The sequence below is a fragment of the Heterocephalus glaber genome, unplaced genomic scaffold, assembly GCF_053883595.1.
Source record: "Heterocephalus glaber isolate CG9 unplaced genomic scaffold, H.glaber_assembly_v1.0 deba00001606, whole genome shotgun sequence".
NCBI classification, from domain to species: domain Eukaryota; kingdom Metazoa; phylum Chordata; class Mammalia; order Rodentia; family Bathyergidae; genus Heterocephalus; species Heterocephalus glaber.
This window is the reverse complement of record NW_028258377.1, coordinates 5,755,697-5,782,434: the sequence shown is the minus strand read 5'-3', so window position 1 is coordinate 5,782,434 and position 26,738 is coordinate 5,755,697. Positions and strand designations below refer to the sequence as shown.

General features: G+C 39.0%; 1 protein-coding gene across 2 annotated transcripts in view; it reads left to right on the top strand.

Annotated features, from left to right (window-relative positions):
• The window catches only part of LOC147822901 (uncharacterized), a 28,661-nt gene extending 3,617 nt beyond the window's left edge, over positions 1-25,044 (top strand). The window contains exons 2-4 of one of the 2 annotated variants that reach the window (XM_087194687.1): positions 3,878-3,976; positions 11,163-11,259; positions 22,175-25,041. In XM_087194687.1, the coding sequence (XP_087050813.1) occupies positions 3,878-3,976; positions 11,163-11,254 (191 nt within the window). In that variant the 3' untranslated portion in view covers positions 11,255-11,259; positions 22,175-25,041. Of the gene's footprint in view, positions 1-3,877; positions 3,977-11,162; positions 11,260-22,174 lie in introns of both variants that reach the window. The other variant, XM_087194688.1, reaches the window with a different exon arrangement.
• The last annotated feature ends 1,694 nt before the right edge of the window (positions 25,045-26,738 follow it).

Sequence of the window (26,738 nt, the reverse complement as noted above, 5' to 3'; positions counted from 1 at the left end):
TTAAATAGCCCTGGCAAGCTCTGACTACCTCCTTTGTTAAAACCTGTACAGAGGAGAGGGCCATACCCTGGAGAAGACTGGAAATTAGACTTTACTCACATACCACCATGTAAGGGATTTAAACAAATATTGGTCCTAATTGACACCTTTACAGGTTGGATTGATCCTTCCCTACCCATTCAGAAAGGTGGGGCTGGTCAAGGTGCTCCTCAAAGAAATCATCCCCCACCTTGGACTACTCAGAAGGACAATAGGCCTTCTTTTACCTCTCAAATAACTCAGGGGGGTGGCAAAGGCTTTAGGAATAAAGTACCATCTCCATTTTACATGAAGACCTTAGTTATTCAGAAAGGTTGAAAGAGCCTATCAGACCTTAAAGCAAATGGTGGAAAACCTTTGCTAGGAGACTTGTGCATCTTGGCTCCAATTATTGCCAATAGTCCTCATGAGGATTGAAAGCATCTCCTAAAATGGGCTAAGTATGAGTCCACTTGAGATGCTACATGGAAGGACTTTTCTATCTTCTGATATGGTAGTGGACCCAGAGAACATAAAACTCTTACAATATCTTATTAATCTGGACCAGGTAGAACAAGCTATCCAACTACATGGGCACAAAGACCTTCTAGCTCCTGGCCCAAGGGGACCACCTAGTGTCCACCCTGGAGATCAAGGGCTAATTAAAATCTGGAAAGAAGGGACTCCTGCAGACCAATTAAAACTACAATGAAGGGCCCCTTAGTGATCTTCAGGCTCCTCTTCACAAAGCAAGACTCCAGTACTGCTCTAGGTACAGACATGTAGAGTCACTAATGACCCCTGACTCACCACAGCTAAAAGGGGTACTTGTATTGGGACTCTTGCTTTTAATTGGATCCATAAAGTGGGTAATCTTGCTAGGGTTGTGGCTTTTTGGCTCTTGGTAGTTTATCTAATATCCCTCTTCACATAGGAAGCATGGAAATAAAATTCCTTAGAACACTTATTCCAAGTAATAGAATAGAAAAATAATGTCTCTAATTGCTGAATCTATCAGAGTCCACCTTTTAAGACAGGTCAGGAAATGGTCTCACCTGCTCCTTCTCATATTTGGGCTCTGTATCCTCAACCTAATAATAAAATTTATCTGTTCAAGGCTTCAAATGATGATCCAAACTACAGCCCAGGCATGACTCTCCTGACAAATTCCCTGACCTTTCTTTTCCCCTACTGAACAGACAACTCAATAATTCTTGAAAATAGGCACTATTTTTTTCTCATTGTCTTCTGATAGGATTTTCCCAGCCTAGTCAGTTGGCTTCAACATCTCAAGGTAATCCCTAGTAGGGCCTTCAGCCCTTTTCAACTGGAAATAATAAAGACAGAGACCTCCACTCCCTCAGCATCCCATAAAGAATTATGGAGATTATATCTCTCAGGGGGAAACGAGGTAGGAGATCAGGTTAGGCCAACCAGATGAGCAAGTGGGCATGGCCTGTCAGTCATGGGGACTTGGGAGACTTGCACAGAACACAAGATCCAGGATGACTCCAGTTCCCAAACCCTCTATGAGGGACCAATGAAGAGTGCTATCTTCAATTCTTCATTGACATCTGCTGTGGAACTCAGTAGGCCTATGACTGGACAGTTTAGATCTGATGTCAGGCCAAGTGAGTTTATGATAAAACAACCATCCCAAATGCCTTGTTTGCATGCAAAAGAAGCAATCTAGGAAGGGGAGATACAAAAGAGCCTGGCCATTGACCTCATGGACGCTGTGAGTCTTTTCACCAGACACTCTCTACAGAGTATAATTCATTTCCATCTTCAATAAAGTAAATCCTCACTATTTTCATGTGTCTTGTCCAATTTTTTTGTGTAGGAGACCAAGAACCTGGAAAGTATTTCCTCTCCACCCAAAAAGCCAATAACAAAAGTACATGGTAAAGGAGGCCTTAGAGTACAGACATCTGGACAACTGTCTTGGGCCTTTGCCTGGGCACAATGACAGCCTGATATTTTGATGAGGTTTCTTAATTTCTTATTATTTTCTCTGAGCCTCATACTGAATTTTTTTTTTTTTTTTTTTTTTTGTGGTACTGGGGATCAGACTCAGGACCTTGTGCCTGCGAGGCAGGCACGGTGGCACTGAGCTAAATCCCTGGTCCCCATGCTGAATTCTTTAGTGAGGTTTCCCTCTGTTTAATTGGAGGGCATGGAATGGGATATAAGGAAGTAACAGAGCTTAAGGTTTCCATCGCTTTAGGCAACCCTGATAAATCATGCCCCCTGTTCACCCAGTATGAGCTCCTTGCCTTCTGGCTAAAGGTAGCTGCAGGTTCTAAACAAGTCCCAAAAGGGCTCAAGGTGTCTGAGGGTTCAGGTAGTATAACAACCATGGACACCCTAGGGCAGATCTTTCTCTCTTGCAAATATGGCAAGGATTGCTACTACAGCATGTTGCTCTTCACGTGGAAATGTGTTCAGCGTCTTAAAGCCTGAGGAAAACAGAGTACACAATCTCTAGCAGGTGATTCAGCTACATAAGATGTTTAGTGTAAAGCAATTGCTGTATCATGAATGACGTTTGAAAATAGGCCCATCAAGGGAGTCTCCATTGGTGCATCACACTGGTCTGGTAATAATCTACTTGAAATTATAAAGTGTCCTACTTGGTATAATAGGCTTCAGTGTTCCTTTGGCTAAGTTCCATTATGGCCCCCAAGGAATTCCTCTAAAGGCACATCTGAAAGTGCTGCAGAGATGTTTGGAGGCAGAATGCTTGACTGAACAATGAAAGCAATGTTCTACACTGGACACCAGATCCCAGATGAAGTACAAGAACATGAAAAAGTTTCTCACATTCTGTCTTCTTAATTTTCTACTTTAAAATAAATAATACAAATATACCTAATAGTTTCAGCATTCTGAGTTGGGGGGAAAAAGGCCTAAGTACTTCCCTCTACTTTTAGTTTCCTTGTTCAAGTGAAAGGCAAGGTATTAGGGTAGATTTACATGCCTTAAATCTTTAATTATAAGAGAAAATATGAAAGAGTAAGAGAAAGTATGAAGAGTAAGACCCCTTCATGTATGGGGGATTGGGATGGGCAGTTTCTACACAGTAAAAGTCTTAAAGTCCTGGACCAGCCATAATATTTGTATGTGACTAGTTGTTTTTCTGCATGGGAAATTTTAGTCCTGAGACATTTTGTCTCAACCTAAAAGCCAAATCACCTTAGTCTCAGTTCTCCAAAGACCACAGCCAAAGCAGGAGCTTATGTACTGGTACTTTATTAGAGAGTGAAATCTCAGAGGAGTGAGCAAAAGAGTAAGATGGGGAGGGAGAGTCTACATGTTGGGTCTGGTGTCAGGCCCAATTGATTGTTCAGTCTCCTTAAGAGAAATTAGAACAATTTATATTCTGATTCCTGTTGGTCAAGGGACCATAAATTAACTTCCCAGCCCCATTCATCAGCTCGTGGTGGTTGTACATAGGTGGGTACTGAGTGGTTTCATACCTCGTGAGCATTGACAAAGCTGGGGACCAAGCTGAAGTTCAAGATGTGAGCAAGAGGTAAGACCTGTCAAGTTACTGGAAGCTTTCGAGCCAGTCATTGCAGTGGGGGTTGAAAGGGAACAAGCTGCCAGGATCCCTGAGGCAGATGAAGCTGAGAGTGTTTGAGCTGGTACAAAGAGGGGTCTAAGAGACAAATCATTTAAGCCTCCTTTTTTCCCCTGAAAGTGAAAGTAACTGTGACTTATAACACTCCTATGTTACTTGTAGGAGCCGGAGAGAGTAAGAAAAGAGTGTAAGACGTGAAACACATGCCTAATTACTATCCCCCAGAGATGAGCAAATGTTCGATATGCACTGAATCTTTTTATTTTTTAAATGCAGTGAGCTCCAGGCCTTCGACTTTTGGCTGGGTCCTCCAGCGCTTCAGCATGCACACAGACCTTTCCCATTCTTCCACCGCTGACTCTACAGGTGGCCATTGTAAGTGTACCTTGTAAATTCTTCACATATATGTGTTATATTAAATCTTCTTCTACTGAGCCCTAACTGATCAACAGGGGAAGGAATCCATGTGTCGGGTAGCTTTCCACGAGATATCGCTTCAGCTGATTGTAGCATTTGAAACCAATTATTCATGTCTCAATCCCAGCATTCAACACAATGCCCTCACTGTGGTCCATATATGCTTGTTGAATGAGTATTAGTGGCAAAACAGGCTCTGTGCTTCATCTGTAAGATTTTCATATCTGTGCATGTCTTCCTGTATTTGACCTTAGTCACCATGCTTTATCTGCTGCAAATTTGCATTGAGCCCTAACAAGCATCTTTTTTTGGAGAGGCGTGTGATTGTAGTATGGGGAATTGAACTCAGGGCCTTCACCTTAAGCTACATCCCCAGCCTTTTTCTTTTCTTTTTGACTTTGGATACAGGTTCTTAAGTCACTAAATTGTCCAGGCTGGGCTCAAATTTGCAACCCTTCTACCTCAGCCTTCCAGAGTGCTGGGGTTGCAGGTGTGCACCACCACACTCAGCTCTTAAGCATCTTGTGTGCTGAACTCCATCCCAGTGTCTGCTTTCAGAAAACCCACCCTGCAACAATCACCTTAAAATACTGCATGCTCAGTATCTATCCCTCCGGGGCCATTCAAGAATGTACCATTTATACACCCCGCCCTTGGCCCTCACTTGTCTAAGGGAACATATTTCATAATCTATTTCAGAAGAAGTGGAGTCAGTGACAGCAATAAATTTCTGATTCATATTGACAAAAAACACTGAAAAGATGTCTGTGGCCAGAGAACTCCTGGCAAGAAAACATTAGAATTTCTGCTGTTCTGGGCAAAGTAGTAGCTTCAGAGCGTTACTATCTATGTGCCCTCATATATATTCAAAGTTTGGACATAGTCAAAGGCCGGAACATAGGTGCCTTTAGGTTTAGTAGTTTTCATTCATAGAGTTCCTGAGCCCTTACTCTTCCTCTCTGGATTACTCACCTCTGCCTCTGGCTTTCATGTTTATTTGATTAGATGGGAAGCCCAGAGCCCCAGCATCCTTCTTTTCTTCCCCCTCTTTTTTAGGGTGGCCCCATTTAGTGTTACAATAGCTTGGGGAGTAGGAGAGAGTTTTGTGATAGATCTTGAGGTGACAGGCATGATAACAAGCTTTTCTTGATGCTCTCTAATTTTGTTTGCTCAAACATTGAGTAGCATAGGGTGACATCACAGGGGCTGCCCTGTGCAGCCCTGCAGTTGACCTTCTAGGAATGACATGTAGAATATGTAAGATGTGCTTATGTACACAATTGCTACACACCTTCCTTCAGAATTCACTCTTCCTCCAATTAAGCTGTGCTTCTTTGCCAGTTTTTTTTCTCCCAGCAGGAAGATTATATCCTTCTCTAAAGGAAAATGGAAAAGGTGATTGAAAATTGAGCATCTTTTGGAAATATCTTCCCTCAGTTTCCATGTTACCTGACCCAGAGAAAGTGTAAATGATGCAGGGCATGGATAAGAATCTCTGCTCCATACTATAGCTAAAGACTGAAACAGTGTACTTCCAGTGCTGGAAATTCCTTCTATGTCTTCCCTGAGTGGTTGACTCATTTTGTAGAATTAGAACTTGTTGGGAGAAAGCAGACTTAATTCAGCCAATTAACTAGAAATTAGGACAAAGAAATCCACAGGAAGTTAAAGTACAGGTGTACAAGAGACTCCTAGGAAAAACAGAGCTCTCCAACTGTAAACGAACTTCTCTACATATCCTACGTGATCTCCCAGTTAAGATGGAGCATGTTCCAGCCAAGAAACGATGAACAGGAGCCATTTGTGGCTCTTCTGGGCTGAGGCAGTTAAGAGCTGGTGATTTCCACCATAATTTCTCTTTTCCAACTGGAATTTATTTGCCAACCACAGGTTCAAAGTGAAAAAACAACAAAATGGATAGAGACTCCTCCAGCTATGGTAGACATCTTTTCTCTTCCCATCTTCTTTGGCTCCTAGCACTTCCATGGGCTTTCTCTTCTTCCTGCCAGCAAGTTCCCTTCCTCACATTGCATTTTTCCTTGACAAAGAGGCTGAGAGTATCACTTGGCAGACAGACATGTGTAATATGAATCTTGGGGACGTGTCAACCGTGCCAGAGTCTCAATCAGACAATGATTTTAGGCAATGTTGTCTGTCTCTGTGTGGCCCATTATGTTATAGAGAAAACCCATAATGCATTTTTATTATTACTTCCACAACTAGTCCTTTAACTTTAATGCAATTCCTTCAGCTAGAACTCATATAATTTTACTTTATCTCCAGAGGACTGCCCACCTGGTCTGATTTCATATATACTTAGTCTATTCATCATTCTTAAAAACTAATGGTAAGAAATATTTATATTTCAACAAATTTAAAAACAACTTATTTACTCTTCATTTTTTCAAGTTAATCAAATTTTATTTCCATTTTGATATGTTTATAATAACAAACTTCTTAGTCCTTTCTACACCAAGATTAAAAGAAACATGAAATGAGATGTTATATAAATCTCATCAAGAAAGTTATTTTTTAATCCTTTGACTATGAAAAATTAGTTTTTTAAGCTTGTTTAACAGTATCCCAGACTGAGATTCTGCCACAGCCTAGCAGAAGTAGAAATCTTCACGTGTGATATTTGAACAAATAGATGCCTCAGCACCCAGCTTTCAGTTTTATGTAAAATATGGATCTAAGACCTAGCTCTGTTTCCAACCTTGAATTCCTTCACACTTCCTGGTGTATTCTGGCTGCAACTGCCATTGCTGATCCCACAACAAGAACCTCAGGACTCCAAGGACACTGTGTCTCCTGGATTCGTCAAGGGGCCCTGCCCTGGCCTGGCTCCCTGAAGATGTCCACATAGGTCACTGCTCTCTCCTCTCATTCCACCTCCAGCTCCCTTTTCCAGATGTTCATGTATTGACATTTGCCAGCTTCTTGTTATTATTGCTCCTTGGGGCGTTTTTAGAATAAGGAGTGGGCAAGTTTGCAATTTAAACTTTATGGTTTTGAAGTTTCAAGTTGTGAACTTAAGACTTTTGGTGATCACTCTTGTTCAAATGTAGCTTCCTGCCCTCATAGAAAAAAAAAGTCTACAGAAACATTTGGACATCTAGTAGCTATTGCAAAATAACATTTTGTGGATGATTTAAATGTAATGAACCAGAAACATATGAATTGCATTTCCTTTTAAGTAAGCTTTTCAAAATGCAGGAAGTGAGTGATCATTTGGAATATCCAGGTTGAGCTGGTTGATATTGAAGTCTTTGCAAGGTAAAGCAGAAAACTAGTCCTGCTTTCAATCTACTCCATCCTTGGGCAGCAGGGAGCTGCCCTGCTTGTCTGACATCGATGGAGACTGCTACCATCCAAAGATATTATTGAGTGACTACTCAGCACTCAAGCTCATTAAATACTTATAAATAAATGGTTCATGAATGCAAGACAGAACAGGAATGAGAGTATTTGACATTTGATGTCATTGAAATCTAGCAGCTACTAGCCTAGTCTGTTTTTGGAATTTTAAAAATATACTTTATTTTTCACATCTTTATGTTACAGGAGATTTGAGCAGATGGTACCATAATTTCCTGAATATCCCATACACATTTATAACCTCCCCCACTGTCAATGTCCCCACCAGAGTGATACCTTGGTCACGACTGATGAACCAACTTTGACTCATCACTATCTCACGAAGTCCATTGTTTACACTGGGTCCAGACTGCCTGTTGTGTATTCTATGGCTTTGGACAAATGCACAATGACATGTATTCACCATTACATTGGCATGCACAGTAGTTTCACAATCCTCTGAGTTCCACTTATGTATCTGCCACCTGCGAAATCAATAGGCAATACAATAAGTAGCCAGCTTCTTTTGGCTGTGTTCCTTTTCTCTGTCACCATGTTGGTATTCCCTGTTGTCCCAAGTAGGTTACCTTAAACTGTAACACCCACCCCCCCAGCCACAGGAAACCACGACCTTTTTACTGTCTCCATTGTTTTGCCTTTTTCAGAAAGTCATACAGTTGGAATTATATAATATGTAATCTAGTCCAGTCTTTGTAACAGAAAGAATTGGTTTCAAGTCTTGGCTAAGTGATGTTAGGTACATTCTTTTGCTTTTTTCTGGGCCTGTTTCTTCATCTCTGTGTTCATAGAATGCCAGGTCCAGACCCTAAAAATGTCATACTCTGCAGATTCATTTTATTCCTTAATGGAGAGAAAAGTGATTTTTTTTTTTGTCAAGGAGTACAATTAACTATAATAGGGAGAATCATTATAGTATTTCTTGTATCAGACCCAATTTGACATAGGTGTGTTTCCAAAGCTTACAAAATGTGTAGAAAGTGGTCCTGATCTGATTTGATAGCATCTAAAGATCATCAAGTGGGCTTATCACTTTCTCCTTGGGCACCATAACTTATGGGCTTTCCTTGAATTTTTGCGAAAAGAAGGAAAGCAGAAATTGGGAAGCCAAAAATGCCATAAAAACAGACGATGAAGTCATCCAATATGTGTGACATTGTGCCAGAAGTACAAATGTTGTAGAATCAACAAGAACAATCTTATTGAAAATGCAGGATCACAAAAAGGAAACTTGAAAGTCTGTGCAGAGTTGTATGGTGAGGCAAATAGGGCTGAGGAGGTTCGGGCCGATGGTATTTACCTTCTTTGTTCTTTGAAGATGTAGTAAGTTAGTGAACGCTAACATTGGAATTTAAAATCACTATAAGAATAATTGAGAAGTGCTGATGTGCAGGACAGCAGATCATCTGGGTGTGGGAAATGTGGGCACCAATATCAGCCAGCCAGGACCTGCAATCAACACACAAAATTCAAGAAAAAAACAACTATCATGACATTATATTATGAATAAACTGCCATCTAGTCCTCTGAGGAAAATGAAAAGCTTTCTTTTGCTTTTTTTGTGGGGTTGGAAGCCTCTTTGAAATCTGGTCCTGATGTGTTTTTTTCTGTCATTCTAAAGCAAGGTAAGGTCCCCTAGAAAGCAGGGACCACATCTGTCTATGAGAAGAACATTCTCAGATCCTCTGTTTCCTGGTGGCTTTAATAATCTATATGGCTTTTTTGCAGTTACTGCAGACTCCACTTGTGAAATAAAGGTAATACAATATTTAAGGCAGCTTCTCTCACCTGCCTTCCTTTTCTCTGTCACTATACTTCCCTCTCCTGTAGAGAGGTTGCCTCAGATCTGGGCTCATTCTTACAGTTCATTTCTCATTACAAAAGAATGTCACATCCTGCTGATTAAAAGAAAAAACAGCTTTACTGAGATACAATTCACATGCCCTATAATTCACCCTTAAATATATACAATGTAATAGTCACAGCTATGTGTAAACATAGCTATAGTTGATTTAGAATATTTTTACCACCTCAAAATGAGTTCTTACCCTTTAGCTCCATACTACCCATCTCCTCTTCTCCCCAATCCTAAAAACTACTAATTTACCTTTTCTGTCTCTACTCTAGACTTTCATATGAATATATTTATGTAATATGTGGTCTTTTGTGACCTTCACTTAGCTGAATATTTTCAAGATTCATCTTTGTAGTATGCAATAGTACTTAATTCTCTTTTCGTTTTCTTTTTGGCAGTACTGGGGATTGAACTCAAAGCTCTCTCACTGAGCTACATCTCTAGACCTTTTCTAAAAATTGTTTGTTTTGAAACAAGTTCTCGCTAAGTTGCTAAATTGCCCAGACTGGGCCAAACTTGGAATCCTCCTGCCTCAGCCTCCCACAGTGTTGGAATTGCAGGTGTGTAACACCATGTCTTAATACTTTATTCTTTTTTTGTGGCCAAATAACATTCTGTTGTTTGTATATACCACTCTTGAAAATTCTTATATCAGTTGATGGACATTTAGATTATTTCCATTTTTTGGCTATCACGAGCAATTCTGTTACAGACATTTAAGTACAAGTCATTGTGTAGACATATATTTTCATTTTTCTTGGACATGTACAAAGCTGTGGAATTGCTGGGTCATATTGTGTTATCGGTCAGTTTTCCCATCACTGGGACAAAAAACCTGACACCCTCAGCTTAAAGGAGAAGAGGCTTAATGTGGCTCATGATTTTAGAAGTTTCAGTGCAGGTTCAGCAGCAATATCACCACAGTAGAAGGGTGAAGCTGCCCACTTCATGGGGACTGGGAAGCAGAGCAGGGGAACAAGGCCAACAAGGGCCAGGGAGGGACCAGATATACAAGGAGTGATCAAAATATATAATAAATGTTTACACTTTAAAAAATTTATTATACTTAAAGATACATTGCTATCAATCCTCCTCAAAACATTTCACTTGATTCAAACACACTTATGCATTGTTCTAGCCACTTTTTGAAGCAGTTTTGGAAGTCCTCTTTCATGAGGGTCTCTACAAAGTGTGACAAAAATACAGCGCATGCCATTGCGGAGTGCCGTTCCAATAGAAAGGCAGGCTTGTAAGAACACTACGATGTGTCCTCATCTACCTTATTCACTGGATCTGGCTGTACAACATGTGGCTCTTCCCCAAAGTCAAAATGGCCATGAAAAGTAAATGTTCTGAATGATTCTGGACATTGAGGCAGCCATGACAGTGAAACCCATAGATCCCTGGGTCATGCATGCCTCTGTGACTTCTCAGACACCAAAAGTGAGCTTTACTAATCCCCAGGCAGTCTCCAAGCCAATCAAGTTGACAATTAAGCTTAACCATTACATCTGGTAACTAAATTTAATCATCTGAGGAATGGCCTGTTTTCTAAAGCAGCTGCACCATTTTATACTCCCACTAGCAGTGTCTCAGACTTCTGATGTCTCCATGTCTTCAACCTTTCTTATTGTCTGACATTTTTATTCTAGCTATTTTGTTGAGTTCTGAAGCACTTCATCTCAAAGAATGTGACATCTCTCTTAACCTAGACTCTTTTGTTTCCCAATGTAGCCACCCAGTCTGAATTCTGGAGCCTAGCTTGCTTTTTATTTCCCACCTATTTATCATCTTCTTCTCCTGGTGAATTATGGTTACAACCTAGAAAGAATTTCAGAGTTTCTAGGGAAACTGGAGTTAAAAAAAAAAAACCTTGTTAGGATAATAAGATTAAATGTATGTATACTTTAATAGGTGTGGTCTGTGGCAAGGTAGAAAAAGGGACCAGAATGGGAGCCAAAATCCTGGAGTCCTCATTGTTACTCTTCCATAAACCAGCTGTGTGACAAGGGTAAGTGCTCTACTTTGGATCCTTAGTGTCACCCCAAGGCCCATGTGTTAAAGTTTTGTTCTCCAGGGTGGTACCAGTGAGAGGTCGAATGTTTGCCAGGTGGAGACTGGTGAGCGGTCTTTGGGTCAGGGAGGCATGTTCTTGAAGGGGATAGTGGAATGATTGCCCCTTCCTCTTCCTCTCTTTGGATTCTTGGCCATGAGGGGAGTGTTTTGCTCTGCTGCAGGCTCTTCTCTGATGTAATGTTACAGTCCCAAAGTAACAGGACCAACCAGTCAAGGACAGAAACCTCTAAAATTGTGAGCCAAAATAAACCTTTTATATTCCTTAATTAATTCTGTGGAAGATTCCATGCTAAGCAGTGGAATGGGAAGTGTAAGTTCAGTGGTGAATAAGACAGCCCTTATCTTTCCCTTCATGGAGTAAGTAGCCCAGTGGATAAGATGCCCTTGAATAAACATCACATCAGTTAAGAGTCTTTTAAAAGAATCATACCACAGTGATATATGCTCACCCATGTTTATAGCAGCACAGTTTGCAATAGCTAAAACTTGGAAACAGCCCAATTGCCCATCAACTGGAGACTGGATAAAGAAGATGTGGTTTTTTAATAAAATGAAGTACTATTTAGCCATAAAGAATGAGAAACTAGAGACATTTATAGCTAAGTGGATGCACATTGAGGCCATACTCTTAAGTGAAATAAATAGGACACACACATGTAAATACCGAATAGTTTCTCTGGTGTGAGAAACTGAAAGTGTAAATAAGGATCAAAATGTATAATTGATATTGTGAAATAGGAAGAAAAGGTCTAAAGGAGTAGGGAAAGTGGGAGGGGTAGGAGAAAGTAAAGAAGGGAAAAGAAAAAATACAAGAAAATGTAAAAATGTAAACAGGGAGGGATGGAGGGGGTGAAGGGAGGGTAGGGGAATGGAGAAAAAATAAGAACCAAGATACATCATGTAAATGTACAAGATCCCAATAACAAATGTAACTGTATTGTATACTTAAAATGTACCAATAAACTTAATGGGGGAGAAAAGAGTCTTTTGCAATGCTCTGGGTTAGGAATGACATTATTCTGGCATTAGGAGAGGAGGATGATTTAGAAGGTCTGAGGAGAGAGAATATTTGAGAGATATTTTGGAGGCAAAACTGATAAAATATAGCAACTACTTGGATATATGGAGTGAGCAAGAAGGAGGAAACATGGCTGACTCCCAGCTTTCTGGTTTGAGCAACTGTGGTGGGAGTGAAGATGCCATTCCCCAAGACAGGGAACACTTGAAGAGCAGCAGGTATTACAGTGTAAGAGGCTAGAGAAAAAATGAATTCAGTTGAGGTGAATGAGCCTGTGAAACAATAAAGATACCAAGGAGTAAGTGGGTACATGGGTTGGGGTTGCAGACATCCATGTAGGACTTATCAGCATATGTGTGTTATTTGAACATATGATATGGTATGGTACCACTCAGGAAGAGAGAGCGCATAGTCAGAAGAGAGTTGGGTCAAGACCAAGCCCTGAGCTACTCCTATATTGTGTGAATAGAAGGGAAAGTTAAGCAAAGGTATCTGCAAAGATGGGCCAAGGAGAGATGTAAGAACCAAGGAGAGTGGCCTCTCAGACATCAAATAGAAGAGAGTGGTCCACTGTGATGAATGAAGCAGGGCCACCACGTAAGATGAGAGCTTTAGATTCAGCAACATTGAAGTGACAGTAACCCGAGAAGGAGCAATTTTGAGAGAGGACGGGGATGGAATTTCAGTTGGGCTTACTCGAAGAGTGACGGGCAGGAGGACAGACTACAAAAGTACATACTCTAAAGACAGTAGATGGGCCAGCACAGGAGATCAAATGACTATCTTTCTTTTTCTAAAGTACAAGTTTCCTGTAAAGAGCATGATTAAATGGGAAGGGAAATGACACAGCAGAGGAGGGTAGGAAAGAGAGTGGAAGCAAGAAAGAATAAGACTAAGGGACAGTGCAAGATTTCCAAGAAAATGTGAGAGTAAGATTCAGAGCATCGATGAACTGACCTTAGATCAGAAGCACATGTTATTTGCTGTGTCCAGAAGGAAGAGGAAGAGATGAGTTGGGCACAAATAGGCCTGGTATGGAAAGTTGAAGTGTTCTCAGCCACTGACTTTTACTTTCTCTGTGAAGTGGGAAGTGAGTGGGAAGGAGGAAGGCTATAAGTGAGGACAGTGAAGAATGTGTGAAAATAGTTTCAGCAGATAGTAAAAAAGCAAAATGCTAGAGACTAAAGTTCCATCATAGACTCATCACCAGGAATTTAAAGTTTCATCAACATGCTCAGTCTTGGAACCTTCTCCTGCAGCATTGGGCAGACATAGAAAAAGCTACTAGTTAGATGCATGATGGTTTGCAGACTTGCCACCCAGGGACAAAGGATAACAACAGTAGTGAGTAGAGGGGTTCACAGTGTTGTAAGCAGTAAAAGAAATACTCTAAAATATTATGGCTAATTTATTCTTGTTTTTAAATACTTTTCTCAATTTACTTTTACAACAAATCAAACCAGGACAGAGAAGTTTCTGGAAGATATTTGTTGTCTGATTACCCAGCATCCATTCCTCTTCCTCCAGATGTAGCTACAGATTTTTATTTGAAAATCTCTCAACTGCTCTCAGTCCATATGAGTGAGGCCAGGGTCCAAGAAAAGAAGGAGGAGAAAAAGGAAGAGGAGGTGCAGTGAAACATGCTTATTCTAGCCAATCAAACTGCTACAGCTCCTGGCCACACTAACAAGTTCTGGTATTGACTGATGTCCCAAGCAGGTCCAAGCAGGGTAAATATCACTGCTACTTGCTGTGACCCTCCTGCCTCAGCCTCCCAAGTGCTGGTATTACAAGTATGTGGCACCATATTCATCATGTAATAGAAAACATTTAGAAATAATCTAAATATATATTAGTGGTGGAATGGTTAAATTAAAAAACTCTATTATGTTGGGCTGGGGATTTAGCTCAGTGGTATCACAAGTCCAAGGTCCTGAGTTTGACCCCCAGTACCAAAAACAAAACAAAACAAAACAAAACACCACACCTATTATGTAGATATTAAAATTTGAAAAACTTTGTGAAAATTAGGTAGTAACATGAGGGAATGCTTGTGACATGAGTTAAATTAGAAGAAAATAGTCCATCTTTTTGTAATCTATGATTGCATCCATAGTTGTTTAGATATTTGGATTTTTTAATGGTTAGATAGGAACATCAGTTGGAAGGAAATATCCACCATAGACCACTTCCAAATCAGCTCTTCAACATAATTCCCAATAAATTCTGCATGATTAAAGAAATAACTTATACTGAGTCAATGGGACCAATACAGACCATCCTTAAAGCTGTGTGGTAGGTAGATTGGAGGGTAACCATGAACTTTTTCTGCCCCGCTGAGAACCCTGCACACAGTCACAATCAAGAGAAATCTGCCTTTGAAGGAGTAACAAGATTGTGAAGATTGTGGCACAGGCTGTGGGGACTAATAAACCAGAGGTAGAGCTGGGACACTGAAGAAAACCTCTGCACCTCACATTCCACACAAATCACAATGGAACAATGCACCACTGAGAATATTTAAATGTTGCAATGGTGACAAAAACAAAAACCCAAACTCAACTAAATTTCTAACTAAATTGATTCAATCCCCTGCACTAAGGGCCTAGCAGAAAAGAAATATAGAATTTGTACCTTGATTGCCATTTTCAGGTAAAAGAGCTATATACTCAAGTATCTTTATCTTTTTATACACTGATTGGCATTCTATCAAAATTTGTGGGATCAGAAAAAGTAAGAAAAAAAAAGACCTGTCAAGAAATAAAATAATGAATAAAACCAGTCATAGAGATGTTATAGAACAAGGACTCCAAAATGACTGTGATTTAGATGATGAAGGATTCAAAGAAGGAAGACAACTTACTTGAACAAGTTAGAACTTTTAGCAGAGTCAAAAACTATAAAAGTGAGTCAAATAAATACTAGACATTTTAAGAAAAACTCACATTATCAGAGAAAAAAAATACTTCCTGGATGGGCTAATGACTTGGCTGAAGAAAACTGAAGAAAGAGTCAGCAAACCTGAAGATGTGTCAATAGAAAGAATTCACAGCACACACACACACACACACACACACACACACACACAAATTAAAGAAAGAAAAATAACAGTATCTAAGAAATATAAACAGTATCAAATTGTGATTTATTTAAAGGCATTCCAAGATGAAAATGAGAGAGTGAATGGGGCACAAGACACAAGATTTGTTTTTGGATCTGATCCTACTATGTAGGCCACACTGCCCTCAAATGCATGATCTTTTTGTCTCAGACTCCCAAGTGCTGGGATTAGTGGTTGTACCACCATGCCTGGTGACAAGAAATATTTCAAGGGACAGTAACTAAGAGTATCCCCAAATTAATGGATGAAAACAAGCCACAAAAAGAAAACAAAGTCATAGATGCAAATAACTCAGACAACTGTAAGCACAGTAAGAGAAACAACATTTCACTACTAGAGACATCAAAATCATACTGCTTAACACATGAGAGAATAAATCATAAAAGTGGTCAAAGATAAAGATAAATATATACAGAAGAACAAAGAAAAGAATTATAGCAGACTTCCCAGAAGAAACTATGCAAGCTAGGACACAGTGAAAGTAACATATTTGAAAACTCAGAATTCTTTTTTTTTTTTTTTTTTTTTGGTACCGGGTATTGAACTTGGGTCTTTGCACTTGCAAAGCAGGCGGCGAAACCACTGAGCTAAATCCCCGGCCCTAGAATTCTTTTTTTTTTTTTTTTTTGAGGCAGGGTCTCACGGTGTAGCTCAGGGTGGTCTTAAACTCACTATATAGCCTAGGAAAATACCTTTTTGAAATGAAGTTAAAAGACATTCTCAGATGAATAAATGCTGAGAAAATTTATTGCCAGTAAATCTGCACCCTGAAACATATTAAAGGAAGTTTTGCAGAAAGTGGAAAGTGACACTAGATGATAACTTGGATTTACATAGAAAAATAAAAAGCATTGGAAGTTATAAAAAGTATAGCATATAAAATAATTTTTCTTTAACATGAAACATTAAGAAATAATTTTCTGGATAAATTAAAATACTTGATGGTTTCGCCACCTGCTGCACAAGCGCAGGGACCCTGAGTTCAATCCCCGGTACCAAAAAAACAAAAACAAAAACAAACAAACAAAATACTTGAACTAATCGGGGTTTATAACATATGTAGAAATAAAATGCATAATACCCAAAAGAATGGAAAAGGAAAATGGAGTATTCATTTTTAAGCATCTTATACTACAGGTGAAGTGGTATATTATTTGAAGGTGGACTGTGACATATTAAATATGAACTAGTGTTACTCTTAAAGAAATCATTCAAAATAAAAAAGGTATAACCAATAAGCCAACACTGAAGATAAGATGAAATACAAAGGAATAATTTGAAGTAAGGCAAAAAGAAAAGTAAAAAGACCAAGGAAATAGAAAAAAATCCCTCAGCAAGATGTCAAGTATAAATAAACCATTATCTGTAACTATATCAGTTGTAAATATTCCAAACAACTCAGTTAAAAGAGAGAATATAGGTTAGATCTGATAAAAGAATGAGGTGTGGAATAGAATAATGGATGTTGAAGCATGAGGCTGTCTTGTGGCTGCAAAGTAGAGAACATTTCTGTTGATTAAAGTGTCTGTGTTGTAATAGAAAATATGTAGTCTTGAATGAAGAGCTAAATGTTTATTCACAGCCTATCAGAAAAATGCATCCAGTGCACAAAGAAAAATACATTTGTAGAAACACCATATACCTAAATTGTATAGCCATTCCATCCCCCAATGCCTTTCTTTCTACCTACTGTGGCACCTCTGCCCACAAACTTAATTCTTTCCATTATTCTGGTTGCAAACCAAACTAGATGAGAACCAAATCAAATTCAATGGTTAGGTTCAATGTTGACCTTATTGGCAAATTTGATTTGGTTCCTGTCCAGTATTGTTTGTGACCAGAATCGTGGAAAGAAGTAAGTTCATGAACCAAGGTACAATTTATAATCCATCCTCTGCCACCACTGATGAGAATATGAGTAAACATTGTCCCAGTGAGGGGGGTGTTCTTGTGCTCTTCAAATATGTGAGCTGTCCAGCCCTGTAGTCACATTTTTCTGTTTCACTAATTTTATTATTCACTATCACCATAACATTATATTTCTCTTAATCATTCTCTGCTATTACAACAGTAGTATAAAAGTATTGGGTATTGACAAATTATCCAAAAACATGGTCTTAGAAAACATATTATATTAGTGATTCAGAGGTTCATGTTTCTGAACAATTTTCCGTAGTTAATTTTCCTTCAGGTCTGTCAGAAGACAACTTATTTGTTTCTTTTTTGTTCAATTGTAAGCAATTAGTTCTGGAGGCTAGAAATCTTAGATCAAGGTGCCAGAAGATTTCGTTCTTGATGATGGCTCTCTGCCTGGATTGTGGAGCGTTATCTCACAGGAGTGAGTGAGAGAGGGGGAGGGAGGAAGGAGGAGAGAGAGAGAGAGAGAGCGAGAGAGAGAGAGAGCACTTTGGCCACTGATCTATCTCCTCCTCTTCCTCCTCCTCCCCTTCCTTCCTTCCTTCCTTCCTATTTTTCTTTTTTCCTTTTCTCTCTCCTTCTTCTTATGATTAATCCCATCACTAAGACCCCACTCACATGAACTCATCTAAACCTAATTACCTCTGTAAGTGTTAGGGCATTAACATGTGAATTTGCAGTGTGTGCAAATGTGTCAGTCAGTCCAAAACAATTGTCTCTCACTGAGATTTTGTCATATAACTCTCACTTTAGGGATGTGCTCTGTGGTTGCTTGCAATTCGGCAAGGGAAAGCATCTCTTATAATGGAAGTGAATGGAAATGGCAGGGGCTCTTGTTTCCCACTCATTTCATATCAGCTAGAATACCCAGAAAATAGTGAATGTCAAAACAAAGAGCAAAAGTGAGGGCTAGAAGACTGGTTGGAACTTACTGCAATAATCCAGGACAGTGATGATGGACTAGCTGTAGGGTTTCCCATAGTCACATTTGAAAGTTTATTTCCTGGAACAATTTTTGTTAAAATCTCTGTGCCAGGTCCTAACAGAAAAAAGTGGCGCAGTCATGGTTTAACTGAAAAGATTCAATAAAGAGGGTGTTTCTGGAAACATGGACAGCATTAAGGATACAAATAAGGCATCATTACACACACAGGGACTAGTAACAATGAGAAATCATTACCATACTTGGACCATAAGGAACAAGATAACACGGTATTACCAGAGCCTGGGCAAAGCTGGAAACGTGGAAGACAGACACCCAGCAAGAGCTATGACCATAGATGAGTTCTACCCACACCAGAATTGTAGTGCTGAGGCACAGAAGGAGCCAGGCAGAATAGATGCTTCAACCTCTCTCTTTGTGCCTTGTGATTTCTCATTACAGCACCTCCTACTGGCCAAATGCACCTGCAGTCAAAGTCATGAGAGCCTGGCTGGTACTGCTAGTAGGGCTCAGCACCCCCAAGCAAAGAGCAAGACAAAGATGGGATTAAGTGGTGGGGAACTGAGAAAAATAACAGAGGATGCCAAGCTCACTTCAAAAAAGCTGCTGTTCCCTCTGTCCTCTCTCCTCTCTCACCGCTTTTCTGGTTCTCTGATGCCAAATAGAACAATATAAGGAAAACTGTAATGCCCCAAAGCCTTGCTGAGTCCTGTTTCTGTATCTTCTCCCTATTTAAAATTATTTATTTGCAGATATAATTCATCTCAGATGCAACCTTTCATTCCCTGAACATTTGTCGTCAGGTACCTAGGAGTTGTAATAATTTATCAGGAAAGATAGGAAAGCTGAGGGAGTAGAGATGAGGATTTGGAAGCAAGAGCGTTATGCTGGCACCTGACAGTTGCACTTGTACAGCACATGGCACCCTACAAAAATTAAAGAGAAAAGCAATTTAAGATAAAAATAAGGAATGATATGGCTTAAGACAAACATCCTAAGGATAGGATAAAGGAGCAAGAACAATTGAAGCAGCAATAATTAAAAGCATAATCCTAAAAACCTTTCTTAAACTGAGAGAGAATTCAAATTACAAATCTCAGACGAACTCATGATACTCTAATTAAAAAATCAATCCCTAAAGAGGCTTAGGCATGTCTTACATCAAATTTTGAATTGTGAGGATAAAAGAAAAAAGACTATGTATCTAGCAGAAATGTAACAGAATTTTAAATGAGGACTTTTTAAATGAAAAAAATGTATTTTCATACACAAATAATAAGAGAATAACAATAGTTATTAGATTGTGTATCATTAGCTTCAAAGCAATTACTTAAAGTTGAGTCCTCTAAAAAGGTGATTCCAAAGGGGATTCTACCTGCATAAGATTTATTGGAGGAGGTCTGGCATTGTGGTGCACACCTGAAATCACAGCACTCAGAAAGCTGAAGCAGGAGGATCCCTGTGGATTCAAGGCCAGCCTGGGCTACATGGTGGGCTGAAGACCAGCCTGCACTATATAGTGAAACTCTGTCTCAAAAATAAAATAAAAGATGTATTGAAGGAAGTGACTTTGAAGGGGAAGCGAGCCAGCAGAGGCAGGAGAGAATCTGGATACTGTAATGCAACTCTAACCTCTACACAGACAGGGAGAGGGAAGACAGAGGGCAGGGCAGGTGATCTCGGACTCTAGCACAATTTTAAGAAAGTTTCTGGCAGGCCAATTGAAAGTTTTTCAGCCAAATTAGCTGTCAGCCAACTCTTCCAAGTGCCTCAAGTTCCTGGCAGAACCTTCATTAGTGTCCCTTCTATGCTTGGTCACTCACTGGCTTCCACCAGTATGTGGAAAGTCTGGCCTCAGTGTGAACATGGTGGTGATTCAGAGCAGAAGATGGGTGCCAGTCAATTGCACTAACTGCAGCAGGAGGTCTGAAGGAAGCATTTTTATGGCTATTATATGCAGTCAGCCAAAATCCTAAATATCAGGCCCACGGTTGTTAAGTATCAACACAATCTAGAATATTTTCCTGTCCGTGGTCTGTTAGGAACTGGGCTACAAAACAGGAGGTGAGTGGTGGATGAACAAGCAAAGCTTCATCTGTATTAACAGCCACTTCTCATCACTCACATTACTGCTGAGCTCTGCCCCCTGTCATATCATGGCATTCTCTAGGACCAAGAAACCTACAGTGAACTGTGTGTGCCAGTGTCTAGATTGCACACTCCTTATGAGAATCTAGTGCCTGATGATGAGAAGTGGAGCTGAGGCAGTGATGCTAGCACTAGGGAGCAGCTGTAAATACACACTAACATCAGGAGAGAGGTCTGACTGCACAGAGACCACAATAAACCAACTGCTTGCAGACTCACATCAAACCCTATCAGTCAGTGGCAAGTGACAATTAAACTGGATCTGGTGGCAGGCTTTATAGTGGCAAGTTATTTGCTGTACTTCAGTTGTACAACTGCATCTCATGGTAGGCTTTGCATCAGAGTCAGACACTTTAGCCTCATGTGGCCCACCCATTATTTTATTTACCATTTCCATTTGCACCCCTTTTGTGCACTGTGAACTTGTCTCAGTCACAGCTTTGGTAAGCCCACAAGCCTACCATTACCAAAATGAGTAAAAAATAGACACCACTGGACAGCAGATGACTCCAAGACTGTTGACAGAAAGAAAGTTATATTTAATCACTTAGCAGTTTACCCTGAGTGTCATTCAGGCAGTGCATTTGTTTACATATTGACTCATTTCAACCAGTTAATTCTTGTTTACATGAGATACACTCATACATCTGTGTATTTGTTTTATATTGACTATGTTTTGTGTGCTTTTTATTTAGAACACTGTTTCTAGTGAAATCTAATAATAAGTTCTGGTTATTTTCTTTTACTAATTTGTCTTTATTTTATTTGTGAAAAATAACCAGTAATTTTGTGCTATAATCTATAAAACTCTTATCATAGGTACATTAGCTATAATTTTTATACTCTTCAAAACTCAGTGATATTCTTTTACAATTCAAAATAGACACATTTGGGACACTGAGACTGAATAGGAAGGAAGTACCAAAATATCTGCAAAAGAAAAAAACTGAAAAAGGGAGAAATGTTAGCATATTAGCAAGGAAAAATCTGTGTTATGAAATGAAAAGATGAAAAAAAAAGACATCTCCTTATTGTCAACTATTCATAATACAGAAATAGTAGAACTTGAGAGAAGAAGCTAAAAAAATTCCAATAGTGATGAATGAGTATAATAATTCTATGGGTGCTGTTGCCAGAGTTGACCAACATCTAACAAGTTATCCCATAATCAAAAAGTGAGGAAAAAATATTATTATAAAATATTTATGCACCTTCTGGACCAAACAATAAGGAATTCAAAATAAGCAGATTTAAAAAGTCATTTACAATTTAGATTAGGTCTAATAAACCAAATAATTGAAAAACACAGAATAGCTAAATGCCAACCAGATGTCCATCATCAACATTACATTTAGTAGACAGCCATTTTATTGAAATTATGCCACTCTTAGAAAAAAAGAAAGGCCAACACAACAATGTAAAATGTGTTGTTCAAAGAAAGACAATAATGCAAAAAGAATTCAAAAACAGGCTAGGTACCAATGTCTAGATTGTAATATTGCATTGTATATTGAACGTTTTAAGATATGGCATACACAGAAAAACTATTGAATACATTTGATAAAATTGTCAGTTTTATATTTGCTGTTATATTATCATATAAAAATGAATGGCAAAATATGCAATTTTGCTCACCCTGTATTCAAATAATTGGACTGGTAATTGGTTAAAAGAATATATCAAGAATCTTACTTAAATTACAGGTTCATTGCAGCAGTTGATTCACATCCTCCAACCCTGCTTTGTGTAATATGTGTCAATCAGCTATTCAATAAAGCCATGAAATTGCCAAAACTGTTTCACCATATGGAGACCAAGCATCCTGGATCAAAAGACAAGCCTTGGCATTTTTATTTTTTAAAGAAAAAAATGTGAACACAAAGAAAAAAGGCAAGTATTGGTGACCACCACTTCATCACATGTATCTGCACTGAAAGGGCCATTCTCTGTGGGTAATCCCATTGCTAAAGCTAAGAAGCCTTTGTTATTGGTGAAGAGTTGGTTTTTCTGGCTGCTGAGGACATTTGTCACGAACATTTAGGAGAAGCTGCAGTTCAAAAGGTGGCATGAGTTCTTCTTTCAGCTAGAAATATAGATGGATAAGTTGATAAAATAGCAGAGGATGTCGAGGCACAATTGATGGAGAGGATTAAGGAGGTACTGTGGTGTGCAATAGAGGTTGACAAGTCTACCAATGTTTACAACAAGGCAACGATGCTGTTTTTGTGTAATTTATTTTTCAGGAAGATGGGCATGAGGATAAGTAAGCTATGTGAGGTTTTGTGAACAACAAGTACTACAGCCCCAAACCACTGTGTTCAATATTTGGATGATGACATGTCAGAAAAGCTGAAGTGCTCATCTTGTTTCAGATAGAGTGGCCACCATGATTAGATAGCTTTCTGGTTTTACTACTTGAATCAAAGAGGTCACTTTTGAAAGTCTATGCACTGTATCATTCTTATGGAAATGCTGGTTAGCCACGAAATGTTACCTGAATGTAACAATGTTTTGCAAAGTGCGATTAAAATGATCAACCACATTAAAGCACATGCCCTTACTTTATTCTCTTCACAGAGCTCTGTAAGGAGATAGACACAGAACACACATATTTTCTCTTATATAGAGTTGAGATGGCTTTCCAAAGGCCAGAATTTTTTACTTATGAGAGCTACTGCAGAGATTTCTTTTAGAAAAATAGCCTCCATTTGCAGCACATTGCAATGGCCCAGAATGGGTTGAAAATTTGCTTACTCATGTGATTGTGTGACATATTCATCCTGCCCAACAAATTCAACCTATCACTTCAGGAGACAATTACAACTCTGTTCAAATTGGTAGATAAGGTGGCTGTATTGAAAGACAAACTGGAATTATAGGAGCAGTGAAAGAACATAGGGATTTTTGATATGTTTCAAATATTAGCACAGATTTTGAAGAGACTAAGCCAGAGTTTCCTTACTCCTAGCTGGTGCATGATCAACTATCTCAGCTTTTGAGAGTTTGAGTTTATTTCCCAACCACAAAAGGCCCCCAAACTGGAAAGGAATGAACACATAACCTACTTGTAATGACCCAGGTAAATTAACTTTGTGCTGGAAGAGGATCAACTTCTGAAGATTGTAAATGATAGTGGCCTTAAAAGTATGTCTGAGACAACTTCAAATTGTCATGCATTCTGGATTAAAGTCAAAGTGGAATATCCTGAAATTGCCACAAAAAGACAAAAGCCTTGTTCCATTTCCAACATTCTGTCTCTGTGAAGCAGGGTTTTCTGTAGTAACAGCAACACAGATCGGGTATCATTGTCTCGCATCATCTCAGATGGGTCCAATTAGCTGCAAGAAACAAGTTCAGGGCTCCTGTTGATTCTGCATTATGGTGAGTTGTGTAATTATTTTATTATAATGCAATAATAATAGAATTAAAGTTCACAATAAATGTAATGTGCATGAATCATCACCCCCACCCTGGTCCATGGAAAAACTGTCTTCCACAGAACCAGTAACTAGTGCCAAAAAGTTGGGGACTGCTGAGTTGAAAGGATGCAAATTTTATTGATCTTTTCCAAGAACCAACTTTTGGTTTCTTTGATTTTCTATTCTCTATTTTGTTTATATCTACTCAACTTCATTATTCCCTTTCTCCTGCTAGCTTTGAATTTAATTTACTTTTCTTTTTATAATTCCTTAATATGTTAAGTTTTGTAACTGACTTGCAATCTTTCTTCTTTTTTGTTGTACGCATTTACAGCTATAAATTTCCCTCATAGCATTGCTTTTTCTTGCTGCATTTTCACTGTATCTCTTAAGGTTTGGCAGGCCTATTGTGTTTCTGTTTTCATTCAACTCTAAGACTTTTCCAATTTCCCTTGTGATTGCTCCTTTGACCCATTTGCTGCCTAACAGTGTATTGTTTAATTTTTACATATTTATTAACTTTCCAAATTTTCTTCTTTTTTTTAATTAATTAAATTTATTGGTACATTTTAGGTATACAATATAATGACATTCATCATTGGAATTTTCACCTTTACATAATCTCTCTTGGTTCTTATTTTTTCCCCTTCCCCTGCCCTCCCTTCCACCCCTCCATCCCTCCCTATTTACAAAAACTTTGTTTCCATTTTTTCATTTTCTCATATTAATTCCATTCCCTTCTTTCCATTCCCCTACCCTTCCCACTTCCCCTTCCCCTTTACCCCTTTTCTTCCTATTTCACATTACCTATCATACGTTTTAGTCCTTATTTACACTTTCCATTTCTCACACTAGGGAAACTATTCGGTATTTACACATGTGTGTCCTATTTATTTCACTTAAGAGTAAGGCCTCAATGTGCATCCATTATGCTATAAATATCTCCAGTTTCTCATTTTTTATGGCTGAGTAGCACTCCATTTTATAAAAAAACACACACACACATTTTCTTTATCCAGTCTCCAGTTGAAGGGCATTTGGGCTGCTTCCAAGTTTTGGCTATTACAAATTGTGCTGGTATGAACATGGGTGCACATATACCACTGTGGTATGATTCTTTTAATTCTTTGGGGAAGATACCCAGCAGGGGAATAGTTGAGTCAAATGGGACTTCCAGTCCTAGTTCTTTGAGGTATCTCCATACTGATTTCCACAGTGCTTGCACCAGTCTACACGCCCACCAGCAGTGGAGCAGGGTTCCTCTTTCCCCACAGCCCCGCCAGCATTTGTTATTGGTTGATTTCATGATAGCAGCCATTCTTTCTGGGGTGAGGTAGAATCTCAGCATTGTTTTCATTTGCATCTCTCAAACGACCAGTGATGTTGAACATTATTTCATATGTTTATTTGCTATTTCTACTTCTTTGTCTGAGAAATGTCTGTTCATTTCAGGTGCCCATTTTTGGATTGGGTCTTTAAATTTGGGAGGTCTGATTTTTTTAAGTTCTTTATAGATTTTTAGATAGTAGACCTTTGTCTGTGAAACAGCAGGAGAAAATTTTTTTCCCACATTGTGAGTTGTCTCTTCACACTGTTTGTGGTTTCTCTTGCTGTGCAGAAACTTTTTAATAAGAAGAGATCCCGCTTGATGATTGTTTATGATAGTTCACAGACAACTGAGGTTTTGCCCATAAAATCTTTTCCTACACAATGTCTTCAAGAATTCTCAGAGGAGGTGAGTCAATCCCAGCGCCCAGGAGGAGGATCCCCAGCCACCATTCCACTGCTCCCAGGGCAGAGGGTGTGAGCCAATCCCAGCACCTAGGAAGAGGCTCCCCTGCTGCCATTCCACTGCTCCCAGGGCAGAGGAGGTGAGCCACATGGGTGCCAGTAGCACCCCCACCCTGTGGAAATGAGAAGACACATAAACAAGCCTCAAAAACAGACTTCCAGATCACCTACAGCAACCCAAAAGGGAAACAAGATGGAAAAATCTGATACTCAACAACCTGGACTCCCTAAACTGGCAACAAAAGAGGACCTGGAAAAAATGAAATCAGAAATAATTTCTCAGATAACAGCAGAGATTGTGCCCATAGTCAAGACATGATTAATAAATCTAGAGAGGACACATAAAAAAATAGAAGAGCTTAGGAACATGATGGAATCCCAACATAGGAAACAAATGGAGTCCATAAAACAGATACAAACAAATATCCAGGAGATTAAAAACTCCATCAAAAATCTACACAGCAGAATGAGCCAATGTGAGGACAGAATCTCAGATATAGAAGATAAGATTTCAATTAGTGACCAGGAAAAGAAAAATTGCTTTAAAATTGTAAGGGACCACGAGAAAGCAATCCAGCAGCAGCTAGACGATGCAAAGAAGAATAACATAAGACTGATTGGAGTCAATAAAGAAACAGGAGAGAGTGAAGATGACATTAAAAAAAAATGTTCACAGAAGTGATGGCAGAAAACTTCAAAAGCAGGGAAAAAGAACTTGACCTACAAATAAGTGAGGGATATAGGACTCCAACTAGTCTTGATTAAAAAAAAATCTACATATAGGCATATAATAGTTAGGATTCCAGAAACCCAACAGAAAAACAAAATTCTACAAGTAGTGAGAGAAAAGAAACAAATCACATGCCAAAGCCCCTCAGCATCACAGCAGACTTCTCAGTGCAAACACTCAAGGCAAGAAGAGCTTGGAGTGATATATTTTAAGCCCTAAAGGAAAACAGCCTCCAACCTAGATTGATGTACCCTGAAAAGCTATCTTTCAAAATTGATGGAGAAATAAGATTCTTTCATGACAAAGAGCACCTTAGGAACTTCATGA